The 17,597-nt window shown below is 36.5% G+C and overlaps 3 protein-coding genes and 2 non-coding genes across 5 annotated transcripts; 3 read left to right on the top strand and 2 right to left on the bottom strand.

The window, feature by feature from the left end:
* Window positions 1–215: 215 nt before the first annotated feature.
* LOC104719139 (rop guanine nucleotide exchange factor 9) lies at window positions 216–2,722 on the top strand. Its single transcript, XM_019230747.2, has 7 exons — window positions 216–680; window positions 784–900; window positions 996–1,150; window positions 1,235–1,309; window positions 1,401–1,673; window positions 1,825–2,145; window positions 2,251–2,722. Exons 1-7 carry the CDS (start codon window positions 401–403, stop codon window positions 2,620–2,622), a joined length of 1,593 nt encoding a protein of 530 aa, XP_019086292.2. The 5' UTR covers window positions 216–400; the 3' UTR covers window positions 2,623–2,722.
* A 1,202-nt stretch (window positions 2,723–3,924) lies between these two features.
* On the top strand, window positions 3,925–4,025 carry LOC147936186 (small nucleolar RNA Z43). The gene has a single exon (XR_015569816.1). It is a non-coding gene; the product is annotated as a small nucleolar RNA Z43 (small nucleolar RNA).
* A 159-nt stretch (window positions 4,026–4,184) lies between these two features.
* Window positions 4,185–4,284, top strand: LOC147936185 (small nucleolar RNA snR60/Z15/Z230/Z193/J17). Its single transcript, XR_015569821.1, has one exon. It is a non-coding gene; the product is annotated as a small nucleolar RNA snR60/Z15/Z230/Z193/J17 (small nucleolar RNA).
* An 811-nt stretch (window positions 4,285–5,095) lies between these two features.
* On the bottom strand, window positions 5,096–7,911 carry NYC1 (NAD(P)-binding Rossmann-fold superfamily protein). Its single transcript, XM_010436995.3, has 10 exons — window positions 7,336–7,911; window positions 7,149–7,227; window positions 6,908–7,043; window positions 6,725–6,799; window positions 6,433–6,628; window positions 6,259–6,327; window positions 6,027–6,166; window positions 5,823–5,945; window positions 5,545–5,737; window positions 5,096–5,456 (listed from the first exon to the last, which is right to left on the bottom strand). The coding sequence occupies exons 1-10, from the start codon at window positions 7,633–7,635 to the stop codon at window positions 5,268–5,270; spliced, it is 1,500 nt and encodes a 499-aa protein (XP_010435297.1). The 5' UTR covers window positions 7,636–7,911; the 3' UTR covers window positions 5,096–5,267.
* A 6,412-nt stretch (window positions 7,912–14,323) lies between these two features.
* Window positions 14,324–15,400, bottom strand: LOC147936184 (uncharacterized). Its single transcript, XM_087468622.1, has one exon. It carries the CDS (start codon window positions 15,398–15,400, stop codon window positions 14,324–14,326), a length of 1,077 nt encoding a protein of 358 aa, XP_087324748.1.
* Between the last annotated feature and the right edge of the window lie 2,197 nt (window positions 15,401–17,597).

The raw sequence follows: 17,597 nt of genomic DNA, 5'->3' as shown, positions 1-17,597 counted from the left end.
TTTATTGTTAAAATAGTTGCCAAGTTTTTATTGTCTCTCCCGGGCTTAAAGGAATTTTATAGTAAGCACAAATAAACCAGTAATTTACTTTTGAACACCAAACTGAGAAGAAAACAAAAAACTAAATAAGCTTTCTTCTTAAAAATTGATTTACTATTTTGGTATAGAACAGGTTTCAAATCCTTAAATCTGTGATACTTTCTTAATTCTTCCTCATTTTCGTGCGTCCCACGTCTCCTTGATTTGTCATAAGTATTTAGAAAATTTTGTAGTTGCATACAATAGTTATAATAATCCGAAGAACAATTTACTAATGATTCTCCCTATCAAAGTTCTCTTTTGTTTAAGAGTAAGAATTTTGTGATTTTGGACAAGAAAACGATAGAAAGGTATTGGTACCATGGTTCCATCGTTGGAACGAGGAACAAGCATTTCGAGTTCATTCAATTTTGATAGGATGTTCGATTCCTCACCGGAAAAAGAACAACAACAACAACAACAACAACAACAACAACAACAACAACAACAACAACAACAACAACAACAACAACAACCTCAGCTCGTGGAACCAAGCATGTCGGAAAGTCAAACTCAAGACAGCCTCGGTGGAAGTCCGGTGGAGAGTAGCCGTCCGATGACTTCCCGTCTGATTTCCCGTAGACAGGATAAGCAACAGTCCGGTGATTACCAAAAAAGTTTCATTATTTCTATTCGTTTAAGAACTCTAGAGATATAAAAGGGGAAAAAAAAAGTAAACAATTTTGTGGATTTTACATATTGTAGACACGGAGATGATGAAAGATAAATTCACAAAATTACTTCTAGGAGAAGATATGTCAGGTGGTGGTAAAGGTGTAGCTTCTGCTTTGGCACTATCAAATGCCATCACAAATCTAGCCGGTAAATGTAGTTCTTTAGTTTTCAATTTAGTTATCTTCATCCACAAGCAACACAAAATCAATCTATATATGGTTTGGTTTAATTTTTATGTGTAGCGTCAATATTCGGGGAACAAACAAAGTTACAGCCGATGGCACCCGATAGAAAAGCTAGGTGGAAGAAAGAGATCGATTGGTTATTGTCTGTGACTGATCACATTGTCGAGTTTGTTCCATCTCAACAGATGAGTAAGGATGGAGTCTGCACCGAGGTTCAGTTTCCTAATAGGCTAACACTTATCAGTTTTATATTATCAACGTCAGAGATAATATTCTGAATCAAAGACTATCTGTAGATTATGGTGACACGACAAAGATGTGATCTTCTTATGAACATCCCTGCCCTCCGCAGACTCGACGCTATGCTCATTGTAAGCGTGCACATATATATATATATTCAAATACATGTATGTTATGCAACTACTTTGATGGAACGATATTATATTAAAACATACATATTAGGATACATTGGACAATTTTAGAGGACACAATGAATTCTGGTATGTGTCGAGAGACTCTGAAGAAGGGAAGCAAGCACGGAATGATAGGACAAAGGACAAGTGGTGGCTTCCTCCGGTGAAAGTCCCTTCTGATGGCTTGTCCGAGTCATCCCGAAGAATGCTTCATTTTCAAAAAGATTCGGTCTCACAAGTCCAAAAAGCCGCCATGGCAATTAATGCCCAAGTTCTTTCAGAAATGGCTATCCCTGATAGCTATATCGAGTCTCTTCCAAAGGTGATTATCTTTCTTTTTGTCTTAAAAATCGGATAATATAGTATCAATGGTTTGCTTACATTTATATTCTATGACATCATGATATAGTATAATCATATATATAAAAAAAAAACATCAATAATGGTGATTGAGAAGACTTAGATTATTGCAGAATGGAAGGGTAAGCCTTGGGGATACGTTATACAAGAGCATAACAGAAGAGTGGTTTGATCCAGAGCAGTTCTTGTCAACACTTGACTTGTCGACGGAGCACAAAGTGTTGGATGTGAAGAACAGGATCGAGGCCTCAATTGTTATATGGAAAAGGAAACTTCATCTAAAAGACAACAAATCTTCTTGGGGATCAGCTGTGAGCTTGGAGAAACGAGAGTTGTTCGAAGAGAGAGCCGAGACGATCTTGGTCTTGCTTAAACAAAAGTTCCCTGGTCTTCCCCAATCTTCACTCGACATCTCCAAAATTCAGTATAACAAGGTAGTAATACTCAAATGCTATTATTTTTATTATGACATGAATCATTATTTTAGTTATAGGTCATTGCATTTGGTTCATTTATCACTTTGTGTGTTCTAACTATAGGATGTGGGACACGCGGTTTTGGAGAGCTACTCAAGGATATTAGAGAGCTTGGGGTACACGGAAATGTCGAGAATCGAGGATGTACTTTACGCGGATTCTTTAGCCCGAAAGCAATGTACAGATGAAGAAACATCAGATGGTGGGAAATTAGAAACAGAAATGGACTCAGAGTTAGGAGAGGAAACAGAGAAGCTTGACGCACAATACTCATCAAAGACAACATTGCTTGAATTTATTGGTTGGAGTGACAATAGCTCAAAAGGGCAGTCAGAGAAACCTCCGAAGTCTCCAAAATTGACGCCAAAGAAATTCTCGTATTTGGAGAAGCTCGAGAACTTGAATGGTTTTAGGAGCCCAAAAGATAGGCATTGAAGACCAATCAAAAAGACATGGGAACAAGTAACATGCATGATACAATTGCGCAGCCGTCAGTGTGTGTTATTTTTAGGCAAAAGAATGAAACAAGTAGCAATTAAGAATTGTCTTCCTTCCGGTTTTGTTGCTTGGACAGAGAAGTATACTAACTTGTCAACACCACACTCCATTCTCAATATATATATATATATATATATATATATATATATATATATATATATTTTTTTTCTTTCTCTTAAAGAAAACATCATTTACAGATACTATAATTTGTTAAATAGTATATATATATAACACTTTATGCCATTATCAAATATTCATATTAAGAAAAAGAAAAAAATGAAAAAAAATGAAAATTTTTATTACTAATATTGATAATTTAGACCATGTTCGTTTGTTTATTCATATAAATACGTGAATGAAACAACCAGCTCTTTTTTTGTGTGTGTGTGTGTAGAAATGAGCAACAATCATATGAATTTATAAAAGTAAGTCAAAAATTTTCAAACTTATTTGGCTGAACCAAGTTGGAGCATTTTGAGATGGTCCATTCAAAAATAACAAATAATGAAATCCTAGTTATCCGATTGATACATTTGATTTGGCTATGAATTCTGAACTTACAATTATTTTGCAAAAACTTTGTTTTGTCTATTAAAATGTGAGGGCAGATTGTGTTGCCCATTTCTCGCCCTCTTTAGTTTTAGAAACTGTATTCCTAAATTCTTTCTTTCCGGGTTGATCAATCAATTTTAAAGTTATTTTGTAATATAATGTGTTATCAAAAAAAAAAAAAAAAAAAAAAGCGAAAACATACCAAAGTTGAAAATAATCGTTTTCTCTACCAAAACGGTAAAAAATCATATTTGATTCACCAAAACTACAGAATCACATTTTTACTGATTTTAACGACAAAATCATATAACATGTTACAATTTTTGGTGAATGACTGAGAAATGAGAATGGTGCCGGCGTAGCGTATAACATGCAGAAAGGGGTCTACATCAGGTGCAGTTTCCGTAATGAACTCAGTCAATTATAAAGGCCCAAACAATGAATGAGAAGCCCAACAACGTAAACAAAAGGTAAGGAGTAACCGTCAGATGCGATATGAACACGTGGCAGAATCTCAACGAGTTAGAAAACCCTAAGCGCTTCTTCATATTTTTATTTTTTCCTGTATAAAAAGGATGAGGCAGAGAGGGAGAAAGCTTAACATCATCCATCCATCTCTGCTAATTCATTCTCTCGTAATCAGATTCTTATTTATTTTTCTTCGATCTTTAGTTTTGTTTATTTTGTGGACAGTGACGATTGATATTAAGGTCTCGTTCGTCGTAAAAACGGCCGTAAAGGCCTATTTGCCGACCACTCTGTTATATCACCACCCATATTCTGAGTCCCCAAATTATTTTTTTTCATTATTCTTTAGGATTGGCCGATGATTAAATCGATTAAGACAAGCATATGTCTGAATTAATCCATGTTGATAAGCCTAATCTTCTCAATGAGGCCTCCAAAATCTTATTTTTAAATCTTTGTTTTTTTTATTAGGAGAAAAAGAGGGTCAAGTGAGGATTAATAATGCATAGTTCAGATGATATATAATCTCCATGATTACAGTTCAGTAGCATAGTCTTTCGCTCCTATCTGATGACCCCTTCGATATATATATATGTTTTATTCAACTTTACAAGTTTTATTTTTTGGTATTAAGGTATGATATATCATATATGCATCACAATTATTTAGAGAATTGATAAATATTGGGATTTGATAATTATTTCATGGGTTTCTTATTACTCTTTCTGTTTTGTTTCAATTGGGCTATATTCGCTTTAGCGTGCGTAGGAGTTTACACATTCACATGAATGATTTGATTGTCTCGATTGATATTCTCTCTTTATGACGAATAGGCTATATTCGCTTTAGCGTGTGTAGGAGTTTACACATTCACAATGGGAGGTGTACGGGTTATAGGATTTTGTAAAATTTAGGAAATTTTGATTTGAGAGATTTTCGTGAATATTTCTACCATTTGGTATAATTTTTGGAATAAAAAGGTGCCATTAATTTTTGGAATAAAAAGGTTATTATTTAACTTTGATATTCGTACATTATCAACTCTCTGACTCGACCTTCTCGGTTCCTAATTAGAAATAAAAATTGATTTAGGTTTTAGGATTCTACGAGGGTGTTAATAATCTTTGACAAATTGGTCTGCAACGAGATCATACTGTTCAAAGGTCATTAACAAAATTGCATCCGATTATTGTTATTAAAACAAAACGCATAACCAACATAAATCCGCAACACAACTACTAGCAGAACCAAACAAAACTAAACAAAAACTTGCAAGTACTTCTCATTCATTCCCAGACCAGACTTGTCAACTCCAAGATGATCAAGTTCTTTACTCTTGTTATTCATCCAATCATCCAGATATCTACTAATCATTCGGATTACTCTCATATACCAAACTTTTCAATCTTTTCTTTTATACTGTCAACAACAAAACATTCTACAACTATAAACAGAGAGACAGTATGATAGATGAACAGATCGTTTCTATTATATAAAGCCTTTTATACATTACATATACGTTTAAATTTTTGTATAAACAACACATCCAGGATAGATGGTTGTCATGTGCCTGGAAAAGAGCTAGGTGTGGTGCTTTGTAGGATGATGAAAGCGCAAACAACAGAAAGAGAGAAAACAGACACCCAAGTATTCTCTGTGTACATCTCCATCGCGTCTGTTAATGATAACCTCGTCCTGTTCTCTGCCCAGTTCCTTAGTCTGTCTGCTTCCGCTGCATATAACGCCCGTCCCTGCAAAACACATATCTTTAGTAAAATTCGGAGAAAAAGACAAAAAAACTAACACTGAAATGAAACCTGGCTTGAAGACTCTACTTACTTGGTCATCGAACCATCGGCCTCTCCTGAGCCAGGAAGTGACAATGGCTAACAATATCCGAGGAGGAGTCAGGTAATTGACAGCTTTTCCTGAACCTTTCACAACTCGCATGCGTGGTACGAGAGTTCTAGCTACTGTCTCAGGAAGCTCGCAGATTATGTTAAACATCTGCTTGTTTTTTATGCTCGAACCACTGGCAAAAAGGTTGGAAATTAACTAAGTATTTGGTTCGTTTGTTAAAACGCTTCAATCAAAACTCATACGTAAACTGTATATACCTGAGAAGAAGTTCGGTCAGAACCATGCCAGGGGATGCAGTGTGCAGGCCAACCTTTAATTTTTGGCTTTCTTTTACAATAGACCCATGAAATTGCCTAAGTCCACATTTTGTTGACCCATATCTGCAAAAAAGAGCTCAAGACAAATTTGTTCCAATTACAATTAGCTAGAGGTCAGCATCAAATGAATTTGATTTTACTTACACTGCTGTGAGAGGAGTGCTAGAACCCCCAGAACCAGCTCCATCCATGTTAAAGATGTGTCCACCGTTGTGCTGTTTGCTCATCACATCCATCGCCCCTCGTGTACATAGAATCGATCCAATCAAATTTGTGGAGACAATCTAACAAAATTTCAATTACAATTAGTAGACTGAGAAACTTCACCACAGAGCTCAAGCTGAAATCAAGCTTTAGGTTCAAAAAGGACTTTTACCTGTTTGATATCTTCTTCAGTGAACTCGAGCAGCGGTCTAAAACCTTTGTTAGTACCAGCATTGTTTATCTGTCCAAATTTGAATAAAGACGAGAGTGAGTAAACATGTGATCAAAAATACAAAAAGTTTAGAACACGGTACGATGATATATATATATATATATTTGTTTTTACCCATATGTTGATGGAACCAAGCTCTTTCACAGCAAAATTCGACAGCTTCTCAACGTCCTCGGGTTTGCAAACATCACAGGCAATACCAACTACCTTAGCATCACTCAGTTTCTTTCTAGCAGACTCACTAGCACTATTCATAATCTCTTTGAGATTTTGCTCAAGCTCTTTGACAGTCATATCAACAGATTCAGAACTGATTTCACACCCAAAAAAAAAAAAACACACAAAGCATAAAGACTTCATTTCATGATAAGAACTCATCCATAATTTTCACTATCAATTTAGCAACCTGCGAGATGTGACAATGACTCTGTCTCCAGAGAGAAGAAACTCTCTAGCAAGAGCTTTCCCTAGTCCTCTCGTGCTAAAAACACCGATCAATAAAAAAAAAAACACACACACACAAATCAGCTTCAAAACAAAAAAAACACTAAAGAAACAAGAATCAAACAATATGCAAAAACCAAGTTACCTTCCAGTAATAACAACATTACGCGGACCGGCTCGGTAATGATCTTCCAAAACCATGTTGGAACCAATCATCGTTCCAATGATAATTCCACCAAGCCAACTATACCAAACCAATGAGTTCATCGAACCATCCCCACCTTTTTCATAAACAACACAAACAAAAACTCAGTCGAAAACAAATTTACAAACTTTCACAAAAAAAAAATGTACAATAGTTTATATTTTTGGTACTAATAACTAACCTGATAATTGAAACCCAATCAATAGAATAGCTCCAGTACTTGTCATCGTCACTATATATCTCGCAATTTGAACAGCAATCTACAAATTAAAACAAAAAAAAACCAGAATTTTGCAAGTTATATTAGAGAACAAAAGAACAAAAAAAAGAACTTTAAACAAAGAGGTCGAAACTTTAAAAAGACTAACCGAAGAGAAGACCATCTCCAATTTCTCAACTTTGTGATTGTACTCATCTTTAGATAAGAACCCTAATTTACTAACACCTAAAACCCCAGATTTCAAAGAACTCCACAACCCATTCGATTTCTCAACCTTTCTTCTTCTTTCAACTTTTTTCTCACCCGAATCACTCTCACACCGATGCACACAAACCCTACTGTTACGTTCTCTGCAATTCAACCTTGACCCGACCCGTATCGGATCTCTGAAGAAGAGACGGTGCTCCAAGACTCGTGGGTACACTTGAATCTTCGTCAAAGAGGTCATAGCTGTAGAAGATGAGTTAGATTAGCTTTGAAACTCATGCAAAAGATAACTTAGAAAACAAGATAAAGGAAGGAGCTTTTGTTTAGGTTCTTGGGGACCCAAAAAGAAGATTGTTAGATAATTTTTTTAGCTTCGGATTCGTCGAAGACGTTAAATAGAGAGATCGGAGATTAAGAAGAAGAAGCGAGGAGGTGGGTTAAAGAAACAAGGAAGAGAAGTGTGATGGCCACACGTTACAGCAAACCTCATCTCGTTAGCCTAACTGTGACACGTGTCATTTGGTGTTCCTTTTTTTTTGTTCCTTTTGTCCATTTGCATGTCTTTCACGATATTTTTCCCTCCTATGGGACGGATCAAAATTACTTGGGGTGATAAAATTACATTTGTTTTCGCAGTTTGTGTTTATTTGAGTACTCAGTTGCCCTTGGCATTCGGGTTCCCAAACACGATTAGGTTTGGGTTTTTGAGTTTTTGGATTTTCTTGTTTAAAAATATAGAATCCATTGGGATTTTGTTATACTATTGGATTGGGTTTGGGTTCGGATATACCTGAACTCAAATAAACCATGAACAAAAAAAATTAAGTTTTATTTTTTTATAAATTTCAGAACACTTGTATATATATAAACTAGATTAGGATCGGCATGATTTGCGAGTTTTAAAACTATTTAATATAATTAAATTTTTTAAAATATAAATACATTTGTTAGTGAAATATTTTACAGAAATAAATAGATAAATATTTTTAGTTAGAGAGACGTTTTTAATTTAATACACTAATAAATATTTTTATATTTTAAAATTATTATTACCATTCTTACAATAGTCTAAAGCTAAATTATCGACTACCAAAATTTTTTCCAAACATTAACTATTACGAATATTATTATTGTCAAATTTCAAAAACGTTCAACTCCTTATTCATAAAATGTTTTACATGCAATTAGCCCATCAAAGCGTCATCTTGTTAGCATCCACATACAATTTTACTATGTTTTACCACTAATAATGTGTTCTTACATACTAAAATAATTTCTTGTTAAAATACGCTCTTTATCACCACTTATGAAGTGTATATGTGAGGTTTTTGTCTTTTTCATTTCACTTTGACGTAGTTTGCTTTTTACTTTTGAATTTTTTTTGTTTGGTAAATATTTTTTAACATTTTTTTTCTAGCTATTAAATTAGTCATGTGTTTAGACGATGATTAGTTGTTTATCTTAAATAACTAACAACCAATATATAACGGAAAATTAAAATATTTCACGCTAATTATCTTTGTATTTAATAGCCAACGACTATTTAAAGTATTTCGCGCCAATTGTCTTTGTATTTAATAGGCAACGACTATTTAAAGTATTTCGCTTTAATTATATCTAACGACTATTGTTCTTGCGATTAATCAACGGGGGTGAGTTTCTTTTCATCTTTTTCTCATCTAGGCGAAGCTTCTTTATTGGTTCGTCCTCCTCCTGATTTGTTTTCCTCTTATTCTTGCGATTCATGGTTTTATTTGCTCCCATGGTGTTTTTTGCTCCCATCGCTCAATATCGTTTGCTTCTCTTCACAGAATTTGAATTTCGTCTTCATACTACAGTGTAAATCCCTCTAGATTTCTCATTTTGTATAGATTTAGAAGTTCCATGTAGATTTTGTTAATCGCTGATGAATTTCTATTACTAAATTGAGCTATCAAAGATGAGAGCAATGAAAACATTGCAAGGCTTGTCTTGGTTTATCTAATTGTATCATAGTTTGTCTCAATAGTTTTGCTAGCTTGAGTTGGTGATCGCGCAATTTTGTATAAAATTGTGAATAGTTTTGCTAGCTTGAGTTGGTGATCGCTCAATTTTGTATAAAATTGTCAATTTTGTTAGATTTCAAATTCAGTATTTAATCGCTTATGAACTGCTCTTGGTTTCATTTTTGGTTTGATAGTTATTTGATTGTAATATGTTTGTTGTACTTAGAAGATTAGCTGTACTTAGAAGATTAGCTTGTTGAACATGGATGACAAAGCAGGATCAATCGGTCTGATATCAGATAGTTTTATAATATTTGAATATTTGGTTTTCCCCTGATGAGAGCTTTGTTGTCTTATTTCTAATAACTCTTATTGTTGTGTCTGATTTAATTTTTGTTCATTGTTTTGTTCAGGCGTTGAAAAGGAGTATCCTAAATGCCTTTTCAGAGATAGTGATGAACCACAAGTGAAGCAGATTAACAATAGCTGCAGAATCTCTATCCTGAAAAGAATCAAGGATGCTTTGCTAATCAAGTACGAGAAAGTGACGAGTGATCTTGTCTCTGCAAATGTGTTTGCCATCTACGAAAATGGTCAGGATACTCTGCGCGTTTGATACACAACATAATGTGTAGGCAGTTGGTCACAAATAAGAAACATGAATTATGCTTTGTGTTTGGAAGGAAGCCACTGAGATTTTTTATGCAAAAATAGTATGGAGTCACTGGACTCAAATATGAGGATGAGTTCAGCTTAGAATTAAAGACTTGGAAAGAAGACAGTTGGAAAGAGGACAAAGGTTTTTGGGCTAGAATATTGAAGAGAGATGGGAAGATTACCATTAAGAAGCTGATAGAAGATGTGCACCTACTAGAAGCTCCCAAGTGGGAATCTAAAGACAAGATAAGATTTGTTTATTTGTGTGTCATAGCCGGTTTGGTGATGGCTAAAGATGAGAAGAAAAAAGATCCCTCTCTCATACATCAAATTGGTGATGGATCTTGATAAGTTGAGAGCTTATCCTTGGGATTTACAATTGTTTGACTAGCTTGTGACTTCGATCATGGACACAAGAAAGAAGTTGAAGAAGACCAACAATTATATTCTTAATGGTTTCTCATTCGCACTTCAAGTATGGATTATGGAAAAAATTCCAGTGATTGGGGAATTGATGGGAGAAACGATTAACAAGGAATTCACAAACGGTCCTAGATGTTCTAACTGGAAATATGCATCAAAAGTGTCTTATCAAGATATTGTCTGGTAAATTTTCAAGATAGTTTGGTGTATGTATTCATTATTTGTAACATCCCCAAATTCAAATTTGGGTCATTTTGAGAATTTCAGCCCATTAAAGACCCAAATGGAGCAAAATGATTAGTCAAAGAGAAACGCACACCAAAACCCTAACATCAGACCAGCAGCTTGATCTTTGAGCCTTGCAATGCTAAACTCGTGTTGTTAGTAAAAGGAAGTAATGGAGGGGCGATGTTGGCTACTGTGTTTGCGTGTCGTGGAGGAGATGCGTTGTTAAACAACATCAGCCGTCGGACACCACCAATCACCACTGTTGGTCAGTCACCCACTGTGTATCACCGGAGATGTCAGCCGCTGTCACCGAAGCAGCCATAGCCGTCGTGAGATTGTTAAGGGTAAGGAAACCCTAGAATTGTTTTGTAACGTGCGCAGAAAGTTTCTAGCTTTGTCTTACGATTTGTTGTTGTTGTTGATGTTGTGTCATGGTTGAGCCATGAACCGATGTAAGCTTGAATGGCCGTGTCGACGTCAAGCCGCCGATCAGATCTGTCGAGAGTAATTGCCGAGAGAGGTAAACGGCGAAGCTTAGTCTTGTGCGTGTTTGTGTTGTGTTGTGTTGTTTTGGTTGATTATTAAACCGATGGGTTAAACAAAGCTAAACCAAAAGATCCCATGTTTAATTAAACCACAGTAGATTGGTAACGTGATTGTACTAGTTGGTGTCTTCTACATATTCAAATATGTTTGAATAGTTGCTTAGTCTAGAGCTAAGCTGAATATATCTACGAGTTGCATATATTATAAGTAACCGTATTTGTTTGTTGAGTGTATTAATATTGATAAGTATATAAATATATTTTCATAAAATATAAGAAAGAAAACTAGTATTTTAGAGTTGGATATTGAACTAAAATGGATATTTTATGCGTTTTGTTTGATGATTGTGTGGATGCATGTTTTGTTGTGGTAAAATAAGTGCCTGTGTGTGAGGAGACAGGTGCCAAAGGCACATAGATGCGGGTGAGCCAAAGAGAGTCCTGCAAGGAGAATTCCTTGTAGTTGTGTGGTGGTCTACGGGCGCGGAATGCGGGTAGATCAGGATGGCTGACGAGCCGATGTATGTGCAATGCTAGGGACAAGTGCAAGAGGCGCTTGGGTTCGGTAAGCATGAGCACAAGTGATTGATGCTAGGACGAAGTGCAAGAGGCATGGAGGTTCCGTAAGCATGGTGCATGAAGAAGTGTGAAAGCATGAGAGATCTGATAATGTATGAGGATAGCGTGTGTTGACACGTTGTATCCGACCCATCTTTAGGGCGGTTATGGGACATTTGTGTGATGTGTGCGTATGTTTGTGTGTCATATGATTCAGGACACAATGATTGGTGCTTGTCTTAGGTTTAGACTTTGTGATTCTCTAAGCGTGTTTGGGTGTGGAGACTTCGGGAGCCCTAACGCTTTCCCTCACTGAATAGTTATCAATTGCTCATTCCTCTCTCTTTTGCAGGTTGGTTAAGTTAAGAGTTCGTTTTGCATTGTTAGCTGGTGGTTTTGCATTTGAAAAGTGTTTCCCAGGAAGTCAACCCGTTGACCAGCTCCGGATATCGACTTTGGGTATTACATTATTCATATATATATGTTCACTCTCTTGTATATAAGAACAAACTATTAATGAAATTCCCACTGTTCTTGTATGTTATCTTCAAAATTCTGACATTTGGAATTGTAATGTTTATTGATCCGTAGTTTCTATCTTGCAGACCAAATTAAAGACGACACGGTTCAGTTCCTGCAGTTTTCCAGGTACTTCTCTTGCATTTGTGTTTGTTTTTTTGACAGCAAATCATCATGATATTGATTGAGTTTGATCTTGTTTGAAGATTTTAAAGTGCTCCGTCTCTTTGGGGTGAGATCTGTTTTAGTAGTTGAATATCATAAGTATATGAATAATGTATAGAAAATTGGAGACCTTCGGTGTGTGTGAGACTTTTGAAATAATTAACCCCTTTGTAAGAGGTAAATTATGCCTGTTTTGCCGGGAAAAAAGTATATTTTAATCCAAACAATTTTGAAAGCGTATTTTTCTATCCATACAATAACAAAGTGTATTTTTCAACATGAACTATTAACAAAATTTAAATAAACTACCTGAACTCTTATTAATAATGTCAAAATCCGCATTGACTAATTTAAACATTAGTCAATCGTAAAAAAATGTTGATGAGGCATAATGTAGACATTCAAGATGCACATCTTAAACGCTTACGAGACACGGCATGAAAATTATAATTACAATAATTACTCTTAACAAAATTAATATACTTTTTAACCAAATAATATTATTTGCGTTAAAATTTTACAAAATATTTTTAAAAACTCAATCGATGATTTTTTCAACCTATTGCATAATAAATTTCAAAAGAAGTTTTTTTAATTACGATTTTTATCAGTTATTACATCAAGGATTTTTTAAAAATATTCCTTAACTAGTTGATAAATGGTATAAAACTTATCAGAAATTATTAACAAAATCATTGACTATGTGTTTCGATTGAGAAATATTTTTGAAATTAATTAATCAATAGGATGATAAATCATTGATTTTGTGTGTTAAGAAAAGTTTTTTTTTGTAATTATTTTATCCAAATAATTCTATTTTGTTTTACAAAAATCAATAATGTAATAACTGTAATTAGAAAATATTCACTGAAATTAATCATGCAATAGATTGATAAACTTATTGATTTTATGATTTTAAAGATATTTTTAAAATTGTTTTACCTAAATAATATTATTTGGTTATGAAGATAATACTAATTTTGTTAAGAGTAATTTTCATAATTATAATATGCCTCGTTAGCGTTCTAATCATGTTCCGCCAGCATTCACATCATGTCACGCCATTATTTTTGACAGTTGACTATGATTAAATAAGTCAATGCTGATTTTGACACATTAATAAAAGTTCAGGTATTTATTTGAATTTGTTTAATGGTTCAGGTTGAAATATACACATGTCTTATTATTTGGTTAGGAAAATACATTTTATAAATTGTTCGGGTTTAAATATATGTTTTTCCCCTGTTTTGCCTTGCATTTGTTATAGGTTAATATTTAATAATTAATATGGATAAATCATGGATTCATAAACCTTGTTTATTTCGAGAATATATCAATGTCGTGAAAGAGTTTTTAGAATTTGCATTTTCTTAAACTGATGCCATTATGCTGAAGTGTCCTTGTTAAGTATAAATATAGAGATGATATCTATGGAGATTTGATGTATAACGTTTTTTTACCTACTTATATACACTAGCATTCCCATGGTGAACGGTTAAACCTTTTGGAAACACCAATATTAGTAGAAGATCATCCTTTTAATGCTGACTCCACAATGAATATACTAGATGATGTCTTCCCAAACATAGGTAGAAACTTTGATGATGTGGCTGGTTCATCAAATCAGCCATTTATTGTAGAAGAAAATGTGGATCAGCCACCTGTTTCTGATGAAAGAAGAGTCTTTGATGAATTATCATCAAATGCACGTGAAGAACTTTACGAAGGCTGCACTTCATTCTTTTTTTTTTGAATGAATGTGAAATTATATTAAAAAAAAAACCTTTGTACAAACCAGTTGCGTCCTTAAACATAAAATTGCTTTGAGATATTTTAAAACCGTAGCAAACTAAACTCGCGAATGGAACCAGAGTTGCAGACCATCCAGAAACTTGCCAGGACAGTGACGCAGGATGGAAGAGACCTTGTTCCTGACAAGACGATCAAGAAGCTGGATGAGTTGAGTGTCAGTGCGCGGTTGCTCACCATGGCGTCGTTTATTACGCTCACACCAAACTGTATGTACAGCAGCCTGGAAGACAAGCCGAAGAAGAAACTGTGGGGTCGGTTCAAAAGTGGAAACAGAGAGCAGAGAGAGTATATGTGGAAACCGGTCCGTATAGTGATGTCGCAAGAGAGTACGAGTTAACGCGGACCATATCCGAGATGTGTACACACAGCCAAATAAAAGATGCTCCAGCGTCTCCACTGGTTCTTGACAAAACCCGCAGGATGGGTCCACAGCTCTGTTCCACGCCATCATAGGGGCTCCCGTTGTGAGTCTATTTTGTACAGCAAGCCATAGCACAAATGAGAATTTTGGGATGGAGCCGGAGAACCAGATAGCTTTCGACCATTGAACCTGTTGATGAGGATGGCGAATCTGCAACCATGTGTCCAAGGAGGAAAAGAAAGGCCTGAAATCGCCATTTGATTGGCGCCAAAGAGCGATGTCCAAATCTGCAGAGGGTTCCCTTCCACGCAGTTTGTCAAGCTCAGCTTCAATATGATTGAAAAGGGTAGCTCGATAATGACGCCTGCGTTGAGTAGACAGTGCATCGGCTACAGAAGCTGACGAAGGGATACCAAGAGCAATAAACCCACTATTGCCTAGAACAGCATGTAGTCGTCCTAACTCACACCAGTTATCATACCAAAAAGACGTCTGCAGACCACTTTTAATGTCTACTGAAGAGTAAACTTTGGCCTGAGCCATGTATTTCAGGAACTTCTTCCACATCCAACTACCATGGGTCATAGTATCACTCACTGACCAGAAGGAAGCAGAGCGAAGTTCTCGTTGAATCCAGTTAACCCATAAAGAACCATGACCAGAGACAATCCGCCAGATGAGTTTAAAACAGTTGACCTTGTTAGTTTCGACGAGTGATCTCAACCCAAGCCCACCCTCAGACTTTGGAAGCATACATCATTCCAAACCACTTTTGTCTTCCTAACATTTAGCTATGGCCCCGACCATAGGAATGTCCTAAGTAACACATTGGAAGTGAGCCACTCATGAAAGGGAATCGTTACAGGACCTCATGACGAGAAGAAGCAGAGAATCCTGCCAAAAAAAGAATTGACTTTTCCAAACTGATACTTAGTCCCGAGAAAGCTTCAAAATCCTTAAAAACCTCTAAGATCCCCTCAAGGGAAGATGCCTCACCATCAGAAAAAACCATTATATCATCAGCAAAAAAAAGATGAGTTAATCCCAAACTCCTACAACGAGGATGGTAGCCAAAACTCCAGTCGAGTGCAGCCTTTTCAAGCATTGTAGAAAGAACATTCATGCAAATCACAAACATGTAAGGAGAAAGAGAGCAGCCCTGCCTCAAACCTCTCTCACTCCAAAAGTAACCTGCTAGCTCACCATTAATCTGAACAGAAAAGGAAGCCGTTGAAACGCACAAGCAAATCCAGTGTATAAACCTCTCAGGAAGATCCATGGCAGTAAGAATATTAAACAGAAAAGGCCACTGGACAGAATCAAAAGCTTTCGATATATCAATCTTCATGGCGCATCGAGAAGAAATATCCTCCTTATGATAATCCTTAACCAATTCTGTAGCCAGTAATAGATTCTCCATCAACAAACGATCTTTAATGAAAGCTGATTGATTAGGGGCAATAAAACCAGGAAGAATTGATTTGAGACGGCGAGCTAGGATTCTTTAGATGAGTTTGTAAAGAACATTACAGTAAGAGATAGGTCTGTAGTCTTCATTTCACGTGCATCTTCTTTTTTTGGGTATAAGAGCAAGGATCGTTGCATTGACTCTAGTTGGTAGAAATCCAAACTGGAAAAAGATTGAACCGCTTTTGTAAGATCAGCACCATTAACAGACCAGCCACTCTTATAAAACTCCACCGTGAAACCATCTGGTCCAGGAGATTTATTAATTGGCATGGAGAAAAGGACCTGCTTCACCTCTACTGTGGAGACCTCCACAAGAACCATATCTTGATCAACCTGAGTACAGCGAAACGACAAGAGATCACGGAGTGCAGCTACCGACATACCAGTGAAACTTGGAGGCACATGAGTTAGCAGAGCGGAAAAAAACCGTACACCCTCTGACTTTATTTCCGCTGGCTTTGTGAGAGTACAACCACGTGGATCAAGGACCTCATGAATCATATTCTGAGCCAATCTTTCCCGAAGAGCATTATAGAAAGCTTTGGAGTTCTTATCACCTACATGGAGCCAATGCAGCTTAGATCGCTGCTTAAGGAACCGTTCCTCTATCCCCATGCCATTCTCCCAGCGATCAAAATCAAGAGACTCAGCCATGGTAGCCGCTGACGATGGATCAGAAAGCGAGGCTAACTGCTTTTGACATAAATCTTCATAAGCATCCACGGCTCGAGCAGATATATTATACAACTTAGCTCGACTCAGTTTGCGAAGCACATGTTTTAAGCCCTTTAAATACATTGTGAAACGGAATAAAGCAGAGGTGGAGGGAAATAAACTTGGCTGCGACTGCCAAAAGCCTTCCAACAGAGAAAGAAACTCAGACTGTGACGCCATCACATTTGTAAACTTAAGCGGACCTTTAGGCTTCATAATATCAGGAGCCAAACAGAACCATCCTCGCAGATGGTCGGAGCAGCCATCTGACTCCATGACATAGTATGACTGTGGAAAAGTCTGGGACCAAGCACCATTACGAAGCACCCTGTCCAGTTTCTTACATACAACGCCACTGTGCCATGTAAACCTCGGACCATGGAATCTCATCTCCATAAGAGAGCAATAGCGTATAACCTCCTGAAAGTCCCTCATCCTTGTCGTAACAAAAGGAGCAAGGATGAGGGATGTAAGTTTACCATGTATACCATGTACCGTACCGGACGTACCAGACGAACACCAAAGGGAATTGGAGAAAATTTGAGCGGACCGAGAGATGGCCGTGTTGTCCGAGACGTACTGCCCGAGTCGACCGAGACATATTAAGCGGATAGTACCCGAGGAGCCGAGAGAAATTGCCGAAAGGACCGATAGTACCCGAGGAGCCGAGAGAACTGTCCGAGTATTGCAGAGAGAGCCGATGGTGTCCGAGCGAGACCAAGAAATGTCGAGAACTGTAGAGAGCGTTGGACGAAGGGACGAGTTT

The sequence above is a fragment of the Camelina sativa genome, chromosome 10 (assembly GCF_030686135.1).
Source record: "Camelina sativa cultivar CO46 ecotype springtype chromosome 10, ASM3068613v1".
In the NCBI taxonomy this organism is placed as follows: domain Eukaryota; kingdom Viridiplantae; phylum Streptophyta; class Magnoliopsida; order Brassicales; family Brassicaceae; genus Camelina; species Camelina sativa.
Note: the sequence above shows the minus strand (reverse complement) of the source record. Positions and strands in the feature narration are given on the sequence as shown.